This window comes from Papio anubis, chromosome 3, assembly GCF_008728515.1.
Source record: "Papio anubis isolate 15944 chromosome 3, Panubis1.0, whole genome shotgun sequence".
Taxonomy (NCBI): domain Eukaryota; kingdom Metazoa; phylum Chordata; class Mammalia; order Primates; family Cercopithecidae; genus Papio; species Papio anubis.
Window position 1 is genome coordinate 176,048,122 of NC_044978.1, and position 16,600 is coordinate 176,064,721.

General features: G+C 39.7%; 1 protein-coding gene across 4 annotated transcripts in view; it reads left to right on the top strand.

Annotated features, from left to right (window-relative positions):
- Positions 1–16,600, top strand: part of CLNK (cytokine dependent hematopoietic cell linker) — a 244,451-nt gene that overhangs the window by 200,831 nt on the left and 27,020 nt on the right. For all 4 annotated transcript variants that reach the window (XM_021938294.2, XM_021938297.2, XM_021938295.2 and 1 more), the window contains 3 exons: positions 3,286–3,304; positions 5,454–5,535; positions 10,256–10,296. In XM_021938294.2, coding sequence (XP_021793986.2) covers positions 3,286–3,304; positions 5,454–5,535; positions 10,256–10,296 — 142 coding nt within the window. The remainder of the gene's footprint in view (positions 1–3,285; positions 3,305–5,453; positions 5,536–10,255; positions 10,297–16,600) is intronic.

A 16,600-nucleotide genomic window follows, 5' to 3' on the forward strand; every position in this document is an offset into this window, starting at 1 on the left:
ATGGGTACACTTCTGTGCAAAGTTGATGTGATAAAGTCAAAAGTAAGTAGTGCACAAATGGCCAGGTGACCAGTAGCGGCTCAATAAATGGCATAAAAGACATGTGAGAGAAAGCTGTAATAGAGCCTTCCAAGGGTATTGATTCCCTTCAGTGCCCAAAGAGAAAGTTCCCTGCGAGGCTAGTGGGGCTACCATGACTGATGGAAAGACTGTCCAACAACACAAGTGGCCTCACCTCACTCCCACTGGACTCTAAGGAATTTTGTTCTTGTCTTTGTGTTTGACCTATGCTCTTATCTAGATCTTAGACGTGAATTTCTTTCCTTGCTTTATTTGTTGGTTTTGTGAGAATGTTAAAATCAAAAAGTCACATGTCCAGCTTGTCACTGAAACAAGACATTTATTACCCCTAATCTCCCTAATCCACAAGACAATAATGTCAAGAAAGATAACATACATAACCACTTGATGAGAAAAACAGTTCTGGTTCCACTGAGGACTTCACCAGGCTCATGCTCTTCTGGGAGGGGGTGCGCTTCCTTAGTGTCTCCTGGAAGGAGCAGGCTAGGGTGATGCTCGGCTGCTGGGGGAACCCACACATCCAAGGTGCCTGAATCCAGGACTCTGTCCCCTGCTTCCTGTAAGCTAGGCCTAGGTATCTCGAATAGTAGTTGGGTGCTGCTCACCATGACCTCAAATCATAACCCATTGGTCAGTCTGAGAGGACAGTAGGCCTCCCAATCACAAACAAGCAAAAAGGAATTGGGAGATGGGGGGGTCAGCCTTAGATGGCAGGAAATGTGCAGGACTGTTTGTTTTCTTTGCAACTTTAGTTGGCATTCTGCTAGAAGTTGATATCATCTAAAGAACAAGAAGGTCTAGTGGAAAAACACATTGTTGCTCCTTATCTTTTGCCAAGACACTTCCCCATTGTTTGTTTGGGCTGAGATTCAAGGCCATTTCTTCATAACAAAAGCCCATCAGGGCAAGCTGTGCTTGTGCCTGCGCTCAGTGCTTGCTTGAACACTGTCCTGTGGACTAGAATCTTTTATGTGCTAGGTGCCCCCACTCAAATTCACATGGCATTTTATAGTTTTCACGGAAAGGAAAGACTCATTGTCTCATTTTGTACTCACAAAGCCTTAAGAGAAAAACGAAACCCCAGAGAGGTGGCAAAGAGTCCTCACAGCCGGGAGGAGATAGGGCCAGTCCTGGAAATCCCAAAGTCTAGGTGTCTTCCCCACCGCCATGTCCCTCTGCCTTAAAACATACAGAAATAGCTCTGTACTAAAATAACTAAAAAGAATATGGAAGGAAGGAATGGAAGGAGGGGGCAGAGAAGGTGAAAGAAAAGGAGGAAGGAAATGGGAAAGAGGGAGGAGAAAGGAAAAGAAAAGAGGAAGAAGAGGGAGACAGGTAATAAAAGAGATACTACTATTTAACTCGACTATGTTTATTTTCTAACAATAAAAAAGTTACAGAAGAAAAATGAGTGATTTCATGCTACTTTTCTAACTACATTTGATTTGAAATTCAGAGCCCTCAAGCCAAAAGTTGGTTGGTCTCAATTAAATAAAACAACTGCTCTCCCAGATAGAGGGCTTCTCTGCACTCTTCGCATCTCTTCTTCCCCTCACGGTTGACAAGCCTGAGAGCTGCATAGGATTGAGCACTTTGAACAGCCAGGTTCAAAGTCCTGGGGGAGACTCAGTAGGGATACTTTCAAACCACTCACTAGAATGGATTCATTACTCTTTTTACTTAGCCTATAGAGTTTCTTTGATTTTCTGTCCATAATGAAATGTATGTCCTCTTTCCAGAATCCTAGGGAATGCCAAAGTCTTTGAAATAAAAAGTCTTCTCTGTAGGCCAGCTTCAGAGGGAGGCGTACAATGCCTCTCTAAGCAATTTGTTGCCAAAAGTTTCTTATCTGTGAAGCAACTATGAGTCAGGAGAGCTGGGCTCAGGGTTAGTTTAGCCTTCAGATGACTGCGGGAATCTAGGAGAATGGCATGATCCTTTGGGACCTCATCTGTAAACCAATTGTTTTTAACATTTAATGGACCTCACACCACTTTGAAAATTTGATGAAAGGTATAATAAACCTTTCTCACCCCAGAGAAAGAAAAAATATATACACATACTTAGAGAGAAAAAAATTTAGCTTTTCATTTCAGAAGGTTCATGGACCCCACTAGGCCATTCAATAATCTATTTCATCCCCCTGGTTAAAGCAGTTCTCATCTAAATGATACCTGAGGTCTTCTTCAACTGATGCAATATATACATGGACTTCCTAAAATTATTTTCAGTTAAATAAATACTGCAGCAAACACTGTACCTCCTGTAACGCTTTTTGCTTCTTCAAGGGTAGAGTAGAATAGGGCCCAAAGATACAAGCCCAATAAGCATGAAGATTTTCATAATGAAGAATGACCAAGAATTCTACCACCATAAGGAAGGAAAGAGAGAGAAAATGTTTGGGAAGATAAATGGCTACATTTAAAAAGGATAATGTGAATATTTCCATGCTTATTTTAAAAAATAGAAATTTCAGAGCGAGTATAAAGAAAAAATTAACCATAGCCTTATTGCTTAAGTACAACCTTTAATATTTTATCATATTACTTCAAATCATTTCTTCTGCATACACACAAATATACATGGATATAAAATATAATCGCATAAAAATATATCATGGGTCCATTTTTTATTCCAAACTTTAAATGTAACATGGATGCATACTTATAATCTTATTTCATTCTCTATATAAATACTTATAGTGTCTTTATAATATTCCAATAAGTGAGTATAGTACCAAAATTAACAATGTTCAGTTATCTGGGCACGTAGATTGTTTCCAGTGATTTAACTCTGTAAAAGGAAGGATGCAAAGAACATCTTTGTGCATAGAACTTGGCTCAGATTTCAGGTTGTGTCTTAGAAAAAGAGTCTCATCAATGGAATTATTGAGATAAGAATAAGAGTATTTCTAAGGTTTTAGATAATTATGGTAAATTACTTTCTAAAAGAGTCAAAGCAATGGATAGTCCCATCAGCAGACTGTGGACTTGTCTGTTCCTTCACACATCGATTACAAAATTTTGATTTTTGTTCAGTTTTCTGAGGAATTATTTGTAGATTTAAAAAATATATATGAACTATGCTAACAAAAATTTTACCAAAATTCTACCAACCAAATGCTCTGAAAACACACATGGTATTCTATTAAATTCTCTGTCATCAAAAGTCAGTAAATATTATTATTTTTTTAATTCAATACAGGTCCTTGAAGCAGAAAAAGGTGAATTGTTTACATTTGTTTCTTTACCCTAATACTAATAATTGGTTCTGTTTCTAGATCTACAGTGCTTATGGGTATTGAAAGGGATTGATTGTTTGGAAGCCTGGGATAGCGATGTATGTGTGTGCATGATGACATGATCCTCATGCACACACATACATCCCAAGGACCTCAGAGTCCTCTAGTCTAAACAGGGTGATTTAAATCCAGAATAGACCAGACATCTTTCTTTAGCCATACACTACTGACCAGAAGGCATTACACTGTCACCCTCTGCCACTTTGGAAAGACATAGCTAGTCCCCTGCTCCAAAGAAGCTCTTGGTATCTCTGCCTCTGATGTCACCCATGCACACACACGTGTGTCTCTTTCATGCACACACACAAGTACACACATGCACATACCTCTACAGTGTTGGTGGTGGTGTGCAAGCATGCAATCCAACAGTCACTCATATCCTAAATGGCAGGATGCTAAGCAGGTAGCACTTTCATATTCACCTGGGAAACACTGTTCTCCATTCCTCTAGAATGATGAATTATGTCCAGAGCCAAAGGGCCTGCATCACAGTCCAAAGAGTTCGCAAAAGACATCATAGTTCAACAGAGCAATATTAGGTTAGGATTTCAGAGGCCTGCCACAAAATCACTGTATGGTTTTGGTCAAGTTGCATTTCCTCTGTGGGGCTCAGGTCTGCTCTTCTCTACACATTGACAAAGCTAAACTGGAAATGAGGCCTAAATTGGGTTTATGGATTCCCCATGAGTCCCTGATGGAGGAGTAGGAGTTGTTGGCAAGCCGAAATAATTCACAAACCTAACTGAAACCATGCCCTTTCCCACAATACAGCTCAACATCCTAACTAAAATGTTCAGGTTTTGTTCCATCAGACAACACAACAACAAGTGTTAACACAACAACGTGGCATTGTTCAGCTCAAGAGGGGCAGATACTCTGGGTGGTTACTGATGACATGAAATGATTTTATGGGATGCATGATTCATGGACCAGCCGCTGACTCATGTTTCAAGTAATCACAGTCCTTCGATCAAAGGTGTCCAGTTTGTGATGAACCTTGGGCAGAATAGAGAGCAACAAGCACAATTAAAACATGCCGGTGCCTGTATGCACCCTTCGCTTTATTACTTATGGTCACAGCTGGGAGAGTGTTTTATGAGATTTGATATCATAGTATTACGATGTGCCCTTGGCAATTCTGGATGGCTAGTTAAATCTGTCTGTGATGAAAAGAAAATAAAAAGCAGTAACATAAACTGCATATGTAATTACTAAATAACTCCAGATTGTATGGTTGGCAGAACTTTAAAAAACTTGATGATTGAGGGGGGAAGAAATTGAGAAACTGTATCCCTGGTTGGATCCAGGTAGAGACTGCTGGTCTACCTCAGAACCCTAGGAGCTCTCCTGCCCTATCACAGGAGGGCATGAGAATACACGTGCCATGACGAGCTGGGCACCCCAATCTTCTCCATCAGCCAGAACAGTCCTTTCATTTCACTTTCTTCTTTTTAAGATCTCATCTCTCAGAAGGGTCTTTCTTAGCCATACGTATAGTCACTCTGTATCCCAAAGTAGTACTTCATTTCCTTTATATCATTGTATTGCCTAATAGAAACGTTCTTATTGACTTACTTGCATGCTTATTTCCATTTCCTTTCATTAGAATGTAAGAACCATGTCTGTCTTCTTCTCCACTGTATTCCCAGACTCTGGCAGAGTACTTGTCCCATAGTAGCTGTTCAGTAAATATTTGTCAGATGATATAAATGAATGAATGAATGAATGAGGATGAAGCTAAAAATCTTTTAAAATCACAGGTCCAGAATAATCCCTAAATACACCTTCCAATATAATATTCTGTATTTCTGGGAGGTTCAATAATGTGTTCTAGCTTGTCAATATTCAAAGTGATTTTTACAACATATAAATATAAGTAATATAAAAGTCATTCTCAGGAGGCAGAAGAGTTGTAGAATATGTGAGTTACAGTTTCCACTGACCATCAAGAGCCCCCTTCTAACAATCAGAGATTACTTGGAGGAAATTATAGTAGTTCCAGTGGGCTTCTAATGGTTCTCAATTATTTTTCTTTTGCAATCTGACTAAATTATGTCACTGTTTTATATAGTCCCTCATAACCAGAGGAAGCCTGAATCAACTCATCTGTTACAAAACCAAAATTCTCAAGAGATTCCACTTGCCGTTAGCAGGTAAGGAGCCAGGAATCCCTTCTCAGGTCTGAGGCTGGGGGTCAGGCCATGTGCTGTCTCAGATAAATGATCACGAAGACTTTCTGAGAAACAAAGGTCTTTGTGTCTGAAGCCCAATAATGAGGTGCAAGAGAAACTTGTGAATTACGGCTGTTACTGATTTTGATAATGTTGTTCTTTCGGAAATTTATAAATGATTGAGTGTTAGAGAAGTTTGGGAAATTTTAAGCATTAACCAGATAGGATTAACTGGAAAGGATGCTAATCAACCTGGGAGGAAAAGTTGGTTGTTTCAAACTATTCTGGGCTGATGACCACACCAAAGCTTTAGTTACTTCTGAGCAGCAATTGATGGCCAGGTGACCAAGTGTTGTTGAAAATGCCCTTACCGGAATCATCGGATTAGATACTTGCCTGCCCTGCTTCTTGTGACAACTGTCAACCCAACTAAACAGTTAAAGACCCAAGGCTCAGCCAGGATATTTATTGACCAAAGTAACTAAATTAGTAGTGACTGCCCTAAAACAAAATCTAGGGCCTCCAGTATTAGGTGCTGTAAGGCCCTTATGATCTCACTCTCGCCAGTGCCTCTGACCTCAGTTCAAGCCACTCTCCTCTCACTCTGGGGCACTGAGCCTCATCAGATGCCTGCCAGCAACCACAGTGCCACTTAATGCACGGCACTGGCACGCGCCCCTCTCCTGCCTGTAGTCCCTCCCCCCATATTGGCTCCTCTCCACCCTCTCCCTACTTGGAACACTCCTGTTCCTCCATGGAACCCCAGCTTAAAGCTTAATGAATCCAGGAGATAATTTGCATCAATTCTTCAGATGAAAAACATAAAGCTGAGAAAGACCGAGCCCTTTACCATGGAAGCCAAGCCCAACCTCAAAGTCCAAGCACTGTTCAGTAGACAATGCTGCCCATAAGGACTTGATTCTAAAAACGCAGCCTATAAATCCTGACTATCCCTGGTGCCTGCCTACGGCTAAAATGCTGCCTTTAATTGATTCTGTAAGTATTTGCTGGGAATGTACCATGTTTGTGGTGGAACAGAATAGTGGTTAAGCAGGATCCACTGAAGCCAGGTTGCCTGACTTTATCAGCAGTGAACCACGTGACCTGGGCGACCTCACTGTCTTACATGAGAAACCCAGGGCAGAGTCAGGCATGTTGCAAGAGCCCAGTGAACACTCGCTCTCATTGCAATTGCCAGGCCCTGTATATCGGGGGCATGATCACCATACCCTATTCCTTTCCCTCCTTTACTTTCTTCCCTGGTCCCATTTGGCACCTTCAGTAACTTCGTTTGGCCTGTGGGTACTAGGACATGTAGCTTCATTGTGCTTTGGGGACCGTCTGGTGTCTAAGCCCCAAACACCTTAAATACAAAACTCTTCCCCATACCACAAATATCCTCTTCCTCTTCCTCCACCTCCTCGTCTTCCTCCACCTCCTCCTCTTCCTCCTTCTCCTCCTCCTCCTCCTTCTCCTCCTCCTCCTTCTCCTCCTCTTCCTTCTCCTCCTCCCCCTTCTCCTCCTCATCCTCCTTCTCCTCCTTCTCCTCCTCTTGCTTCTCCTCCTTCTCCTCCTCTTGCTTCTCCTCCTTCTCCTCCTCCTTCTCCTCCTTCTTCTTCTCCTCCTCCTCCTCCTCTTTCTTTCTTTTTTCTTTTCTTTGTTTGTTTCTTTCTTTCTTCTTTCTTTTTCTTTGAGACAGGGTTTTATTCTGTCTTGTAGTGGCACAATCACATCTCAATGCAGCCTTGACCTCCTGGGCTGAAGCGATCCTCCCACATCATCCCCCAGAGTCGCTGGAACTATAGGTACATACCACCATGCCCAGCTAATTTTTGTACTTTTTGTAGAGAAGGGGTCTCACCATGTTGCCCAGGCTGGTCTCGAACTCCTGGGCTCAAGTGATTCACCCACCTTGGCCTCTAAAAGTGCTGGGATTACAGGCCTGAGCCACCATGCCCAGCCCCCTTTCTTAATGTAATTTTCTAGAAGTAAAAAATACACACGTTACATTATAGTGAAAAAAATAACAAGCTCTCCAGTTGGCCTCGTTTCTTTGTTATTTGATGTGGTTTCACTTCTTTTGTTTATGTATTTGTTTGTTTCATTTACTGAATAAAGAGTCTTGATGTTTCTTCCTCTTTTAACTGACTGCTGCTTCTTCTAATTCCTCATCTTGGACTTTCTCCCAAACTGACCTCTAAATGTTGGTATTCCTCAGAATTCATCCGAGGTCCTCTTTACTATCTCTAAGGCCTGCGTAATGACATCCATCTCCAGCATCAAACTTCAACTCCGTGTTGATAATTCCCAAATCCCTATCTTCTGCAAACCACCTCTCTTAGCTCCAGAACTGTGTATCTAATGACCCATTGAGCAGTTTTCCTTAGCTAAGTCCCAGGCAGCACAAACTCATAATGGTGAAAATCAAACTCTTCATTTCTAGTCCCATTCTGAAACCCATAATATCCTCTGCAAAGCTTTTCATCCCAGTAAACTCAGTTAGCTGTCTTTCCCATCTTCACTCTTCCTCTATCCCATCCATTTTCAGCTCCCAAAATTATATCTCTAAAACATGTGTTGATTGTCTATTTCTCCCCCATTTGCCTAGCTCCTTGCATGGCCCAGTCCCTATCAACTTTTGCCTGGACAATTGCACTAGTCTTCCAATGATACTGATCATCTCCACACCCTCCCTTTCCTCTAGAAGGAACTGCTTTCTGGTCTCTTGCAGAAAAGGCCATGCCTCCTTGCCTCTGGGCCTTTGCACGTGCTGCTCTACCTGCCTGGAATACACTCTTACTCCTACTCGTGCTTCAGGGGTCAGCTTGGTTCATCTTTCTCCCTTTAAGCCTTTCCTGAGAATGAAAGTAATTTTGTCTCATTTACATGACCTTTTACTACTACAGAAACTTCTGCTGTGCACACCTTTACCATAACATTTATTCTGCATTATAATTATGGTACAAGGATATGTTTCTTTTATAAACTAACCTTCATTCAGGCAGAGGCCATGTCTTCTGTATTGTCTATTCCCCAGAACATACCATGTGCCTAGTAAGTATTCAACACATGTTTGTTAAACCAAACAGTCATCATTTTTATTTCCTTCCTTCCATCCTTCCTTCCTTCCTTTCTCTTTCTTTCTTTTTTCTTTTTCTTTCTTTCTTTCTTTCTTTCTTTCTTTCTTTCTTTCTTTCTTTCTTTCTTTTTCTTTTTCTTTCTCTCTCTCTCTCCCCCTCCCTCCCTCCCTCTCTCTCTCTCTCTCTCTCTCTTTCTTTCAGACAGGGTTTCACTCTCGTTGCCCAGGCTGGAGTGCAGTGGTGTGATCTCGGCTCACCGCAACCTTCGCCTCCTGCGTTCAAGCGATTCTCCTGCCTCAGCCTCCCAAGTAGCTGGGACTACAGGCATGTGCCACCACACCCAGCTAATTTTTGTGTTTTTAGTAGAGACAGGGTTTCACCATGTTGCCAAGGTTGATCTTGAACTCCTGACCTCAGGCGATCTGCCTGCCTTGGCCTCCCAAAGTGCTGGGATTACAGGCTTAAGCCACCGCGCCAGGCCTTTTAATTTTCATTTTCATTATTTTGCTTTTTTTTTTCTGCTTATATTAATATCAACTATATACTTCTAGAATATCCACAGAGGACATTTCTATTCTTTTCAACATTTTCTAAAAATCCTAAACTATTAGAGCAGAGAAATTTTGCTATTCCCTATTTTTTCCCAGACATTTAACAGAATTGTACACTGGCTGCTAGTGAAAGGATTCTGGTTTTAACGGAGTCAGATTTTGAATTTCAGTAGCAGTCTGACTGGCAGTCACAGCGTAGTATGGTGACTGGATGAACTGCTCGCGTTTTTATCCACAAAGCAAAACACATGACCTCGGGCTTTTATGGTGACAACATAAACCAGATATATGCTCAGTTGATTTCATTGGCACTAGAAATGGATCAGGTTTCATTTAATTAACCCAGAGGCTTTAGTCAATAGCACAGTCCTTGGAATAGAGCATCTCTCATGTAATTAGATTTAACTGTGGTAGCACCTGGAGCTTATATTGATGATGCTGACCACAATACAAAATGCACCAGAAAATTAGAGCTAAGTATTAAGTAGAGTGCTAAGAAAAGCCACTGATGAACAGTCTTGATAATATCATTTTTGTAGTTAGAAATGCATATTGTTATTTTGTCTTATAGTTTTATAATCTCTTTTTCTTTGGCGTTTTTCTTATCATAATCCACTAAGTTTTCTTACTCAGCACACAATTCTAGAAGGAATACAATACTTTCTATGTTCTTCTTCCACTCTATGGTTGACTTTCAATTGGTAAACAGTTTCTATAGATTTTGAGCCCCCACCAGCAAAATGTTGTGTTCCCTAGTGACTGTAGCTACAAAGCAAGTTTGAACTCATGGCTTCAAAAAGTGAAGAATAATGATACACACTCACTGAAAAGACCTGAGGAGAACTTATATGGTCCGTTTGTTCCACGTGTAATATTGCCAGCTTGAGAAAGGAGGAGAACATGCCTCCTAGTGCCTTTCAAAACAAATGATTCTTCTAGCTTATCCAGTAAAATATAAACTGCTTTATAACTGTGACTTCAGGCTATTATCATTGACCTTGCCTCTGAGTGGGATTTTACCACCAAGGGGAAATACTAACATTCTTTGAATTCTAACATATTTTCTTATAGTTCTTCATTCACGATGAGCAACCACGGTGTGCAAAACAGAGGTAAGAGCACTTTCAGAATTATCAAATAAACAGGTAAGTCATGATACTGTGATATTGCTGCACTGTAACTTAGCTGTTGTGAACCCCAGAGCCACTGAGCTTCTGTGTACAGATGTAATTAGCTCATTTCCATTGCATTACTATGACAATAATTTTAATCCATGATTAAATATGATCACTTAGGTGGTTTCTAGTTTTTCCTCTTATGAATATTATTATGCTATCAACATTAGTATAGATGTTGTCCCACGTATAAAATGTGATCATTTCCCTTCATAAGAAATTGCCTTCATGAAATTGCTCCGTCTTAGGATATGCATCTCTTCAACTGCCCTAGATGTGTTTTCCAAAGTAGACATTGACTGGTCTCACCAACAGTGTGTGAGTCCCCATTGTTCCCCATTCTCTCCAACAGTTGTTTTTGACGAACTTAATTTTTCCCAATCCATTGGGTGCAAAACAAATTTGTCTCAAGAAAAATCTGCAAAATGAAGAAAATAAAACTGACGTCTCTTAGTAACTGTTTGTAAAGTAAAAATCAGAAGGATATCACATCTGTGGCAATGTCTGAAGCGGCAATATAAATACAGAGTTCCATGACTGTTAGTGGTGGGTGTTGATACTACTAATTATTTTGCACAAACTATTGCCATCATATTCATTTGTCTTTCCTTTTTTCACTCGATGTGCCATGAAGATTCTGTGTTTACATCTAGCACTGGAATCTCTCTTTGTTGAGCCAAAAAAAGAAAAGGGGGTTTAAGCCTGGAGGAAGCAAAGCCCACAGGGTATTGTGGAGAGGATGAGGTTCTCTACTGATCCTGCTCCTAATTCTCTCTCTCTCCTTATAGTAAGATCACTTTGAACAAATTAATTCTTTGAGCTTTACCGTTCCCCTTTCATAAAATTCAAGTAGTAATGTTAACTGATATACTCATATTAATATAGTATTTGCACATACACACACACACACACACAGCCCTCTGCCTGCCACGTAGTAGGCAACTGATACATGTTAATGTCCTTTTTTCCTTTTCTGCATTCTCTTTCTTCTTCCCACCCAAATGACCTCAGTAGACCTGTGGGTTGTCTCACTGACTTCCATCATGCCTTCATATCACTGCTGCCATAAGCCATCTGGGCCTGAGGATGGAAAACCAAGCTGATAAATTCACTTCCCCTCATATACACATTGCTAATGGGTTTCCCAACAGAAGATTCCTTTATTTAAAAGGTGCCCAAAGAGGGCTAAAATAAACCCAATGGACTCAATCCCTAGTCATCAAATGTCAGGAATGGAAGTCCTAAAGGTCAGATCTGAGTGGATGAAGATGAAAAGACTTGGAGCATCCCGGAGGAAAGTCCAGAGGCTGACTGGGCTCAGAAGGGGTGTTACTTATGGAGGTTTTGTTGCAGGGATGGGGAAGCAGAATCATAGCTTAGAGAGAAATCCAGAATCTTAACTTGAAATATAAAATCAAGCACAAATAAAGAGCAACTGAAGAATGGAATGGAGCAATGGAAATGGCCTTCACAGATATGAGTCTAGTCAAGCACCCCAGGGCTGTAAGTAGATCATCTGTACTAGGGTTGCTTAGGTTACTGTCAGCTAATCTCACCTCATCTCAGAGGAAACAAGGTTGCCAAAAGAAGCCTGAGATGGATGGCGAAATGTTTGAGCCTTCATTAGTTCCTGTTTCAGTAAACAAACATCCAACAAGAACATGGTTTGTACGAAAAATTGGGCTGAGCCCCAAGAATACAGAGTGGAGACCACCCCACCTTCTCTTAACCAGTGCTTAAGCACACCTGCGATGTTCCTCCATCAGCTACTGAACCGATACTCATTCTACTGGGTATGAATTCATGCCTGGATCACCAGTACTTGGCGATGTTAAGTAGGCAGAAAACAGCACGCAGTCTCTACACTCCTAGAATTATCGGTCTAATGAGTTCTCCAATGCATCAGGTATAGGCAGCGGAGTGAAATTGACACCTCCATAGTTGTACATGTTATTACACTTATTTTACAAATGAGAAAACAATTTTGGGGAAGTTCAGTTATTCTTGTTCAGTTACTGCCTGATAAACAGATTTGGCTCAATTCTTTGCTAAATGCATTCAAGTTAAACTATTAGGAACCCAAGCAAGTGGATCTCAGGACAGAAAAAAATATTTTGACATGTTGGAAGAGGCCCCAGTTTTGGTTATATTCCAAAGTAGTAACAACATTATTCTCTAAGTCTGGGATTGTAGATCATCTGTTTTCTTTTCCTTTTTTATTTTTGGTTTTTGTTCACTAATGCTTTCTCTTTGCTTTAAAATAGATGGCTCTTTTTCTTTTCCTTTTGTTTTTTTCTTTGAGATGGAGTCTCATCATGTCACCCAGGCTGGAGTGCAGTGGCGCAATCTTGGCTCACTGCAAGTTCCGCCTCCCGTGTTCACACCATTCTCCTGCCTCAGCCTCTGGAATAGCTGGGACTACAGGCGCCCGCCACCACGTCCAGCTAATTTTTTGTACTTTTAGTAAAGACAGGATTTCACCATGTTAGCCAGGATGGTCTCAATCTCCTGACCTCGTGATTCGCCTGCCTCAGCCTCCCAAAGTGCTGGGGATTACAGGCGTGAGCCACCGCACCCAGCCTCTTTTTCTTATAAAATTATTTTTTAAATTGTGTATAAGGGTGAATTAAATTTTTTGAATAAATATTTATAGACTATCTGCTTAACATAAAATGCTTTATTATAAGTTACAACAGGGAGGTCTAGAACTGTGTTTCTCTAGTAATATTAGCAACACGCACAGCTAGTCTTGATGGGGTGGCTCTATGATCAAACACTGTGCTAAGAGCTTAATCTATAATGCATAAGAATTTTAAATATTAGTAATTATTGATGTCAGTATGGTTTTTCAACCCATGCCTTTTCTATTAGGCTACTCTCCCTCAAATTTATTGTGCACCTCCACTGTGCTAGTCCCAATGTTCTTCCCCTTATCTTGTGGCTTCGTTTCTGTGGCCCTCCATTCTCCATATTAGGAGAGTCCTATTTCATGGGATTATAAAACTTAAATGTAATGTTTTATTTAAGAAAAAAGATTCCAAAGATTAACTGCTTCAATTATTTTAAAAGAAAATCAATTAAATACTTATAGCGAGTTACAGAGTCAGAATTTCTTTCATTCATTCATTCAACAAAGATCCAACCAGGCTTTCAGGGAAAATTTACTTGGCAAACTTGTTCTTTTTGTTTCTTTGTTCTGTTTTGTTTTAAGTCATTCTCTGAACAAACTACAAATGCATAGCTGTTTCCAAATGCTCTTTTTCAAGTAGGACTTTTAAAATATCCAAGCAAGGCACTGAAGGTTAAAAAAGAATAAATCAGTTGCCACAATATCATGAAAAATTCATAATCACTGAACATTAGTATGCATGCAACACCATCTAAGTGATAGGAAATACCGAAAATGGTTATTTTTTCCTCTTGAGTATGTTCCTATTTCTTCAATCCATGTTGAAAAGTTAATTATGGCCATTTAAATAAGTCTCAAGTGAATTGTATTGTGTATTAGTACAGCTCTGTTGGCTTTCTCTTGGTTAGGATTTGCCTGGTATACAGGTCTCCATCCTTTTGCTCTCTGTGCCATTACATGTTAGAAGTGCAATTAGCAAATAGCTGGAATTTTTAAATCAATCTGCATCTGATTTTTAAAGGTAAGTTTGCACCTTTGATACTTATTGTGCTTACCGATATTTTGGGGTCTGTTTTTATATATGTTGTGCCTCCTATTTGTCCTGCTTTGTATTTAATTTTTTTGTCCTGCTGTACACTAGATTCATCTCGCCTTTATTTTCCTTTCTTTCTTTTTCTTGGAACTTATACATTCCAGTATCAGTCTTCTTTTGGTTACCCTAAATATTTTTAACAATGGCATGCTAAAATTTTAGCAATCTGAAATTCATATTTTCTTTTCAAACAATACAAAAAACTTAGAATGCTTTATTTCCGAAAGTGCAGATTCTTCACTGTGTTTGAAAGTTAAATTTTTTTATTTATAAAATAACATTTTAAAACTAGGAATGGCTCTAGTTTTATTCTCATTTTTTAAAATATAAATTGATGGCTGAAATTAACCACAATTAAGGTAATTTAAACTTTAACTGATCAAACAGTTTTCTGCAACAAATATTTTGATACAAGTAAGCCCTCATAACAAACATCCTTAAGCTCAACATTAAAAGCAACAATCCTGGCCAGGCGTGGTGGCTCATGCCTATAATCCCAGCACTTTGGGAGGCCATGGTGGGCAGATCCCCTGAGGTCAGAAGTTCAAAACCAGCCTGGCCAACGTTGCGAAACCCTGACTCTACTAAAAATACAAAAATTAGCTGGGTGTGGTGGCAGATGTCTGTAATTCCAGCTACTCGGGAGGCTGAGACAGGATAATTGCTTGAACTGGGGAGGTAGACGTTGTAGTGAGCCAAGATCGTGCCATTGCATTCCAGTCTGGGCAACAAGAGCAAAACTCCGTCTCAGGAAAAAAAAAAAAAAAAAAAAAAAGCTACAATCCTTGATTCTCCTTAGAATAAAATTGTCAATGCATCAGAAGTAGTGTTCTTCTTAGTAAACTTAGAGATAAATTTGGCTTTTTGATTACAAGAAGTAGAATTAGCACCTATATAATCTAAATATTATGGAAAATGGCATTTATTTGCTAATGTTTAATATTTCATCTCAAAAATTTACTGGATCAAAAGCAACCCATCCTTTCAAAGTTCTTGTTAAGTTACTAAGCATAACTGTAACTTTGGTTATGTTTTTAAAAATGAATTACAACTAAAAAACTTACAATTCTATATTCACACTGATTACCTCTTTTCCATTTCATATGTTATTTTTGCCTAGTATTTTACTTACATAATGTTTATCTATCCTAAAGGTTTTATGTTTTTAAAATAGTTACTCTTTGCTTAAAATTACCAATAAATTTACAGCTGTCTTGCTTGGTATTCCTCCTTATACTTCACTCCATATTTGTGGTCTAAATTTCAAAATATATATATATTTTATTGTTATTAACTGGAAAGACATGCAATGAAAATGTTATTTTGATTGAGGTATGTAGAGAAAATAGCACATTAACATTTGACAAGTGGTAGTGTCTTAAAGTTTAGGTGTCATGTGAAATCAAACCCCTATGGATGAACTTTTTATATTCTGCTACTTTAAAATCCCTTGCTCTGTCTTGTACTTGAATTTATCTTTTATCCAGGCAGGATTGTGCAACATCATGCATTGACGACTTGGAAAATAATGGATAATAGACATACACAGGACTGCCACTGTTGATACATGTTATTATGTAATATATTTTTTAAATCACATTTGCACCAGCCACCACATTAGAAAAGTGTAAATGTTGGGTTTCTGTTATGTTACAGTGGCAGATGCAAGATTCCTCAAACTCCAGTTTGCACTTGCAAAGTCCAATCTTATGATCAGGAGCAGACACTGCCCCTTGTTTTCCATGAAGTGACAGGCTCACTTTGTTCATTTTTAGTAACATATCTGTCAGATATCGAGGTCGGAATAACAATAGCTTGTCAGTCATTCTTTTGGGTTAAAAAGTATGATATTTCATTTTTTAAAGTTATTTTTTCAAGTTGAAAAAAATAGTGTTTCCAAAATAGGGAATGAACTTGTCCTGTTTAAAAAAATGAACAGAGTTCATTACACACAGAACAGAGTAGACAATTGGGGGAGAAGTGAGGATGTGGATAGAGAAATATGAATAGACAGTCCATTCAGAGCCTTATGGACAGAAGGAAAACACTTACATTTTCTTCTAGGCAGAAAGGAAATCATATCAGAAATTTTACCAAGGGGAGTGGCAGAGTCAGAATTCCAATTTTTTTTTTTTTTGAGATGGACTCTTGCTCTGTCACCCAGGCTGGAGTGCAGTGGCATGATCTCGGCTCACTGCAACCTCCACCTCCCTGGTTCAAGCGGGTCTCCTGCCTCAGCCTCCCTAGTAGCTGGGATTACAGGAGTGCGCCACCACGCCCGGATAATTTTTATATTTTTAGTAGAGACGGGGTTTCACTGTGTTAGCCAGGATGGTCTCCATATCTTGACCTTGTGATCCACCCACCTCGGCCTCCCAAAGTGCTGGGATTACAGGTGTGAGCCACCACGCCTGGCTCAGAATTACATTATTAAAAGATGACTCTGGGAGTCCTAAGGAAAGAGAGGAGGAAGCACAAAGCTACAGGCAGAGAACAAAACAGAGAGAATTAAGGTCACT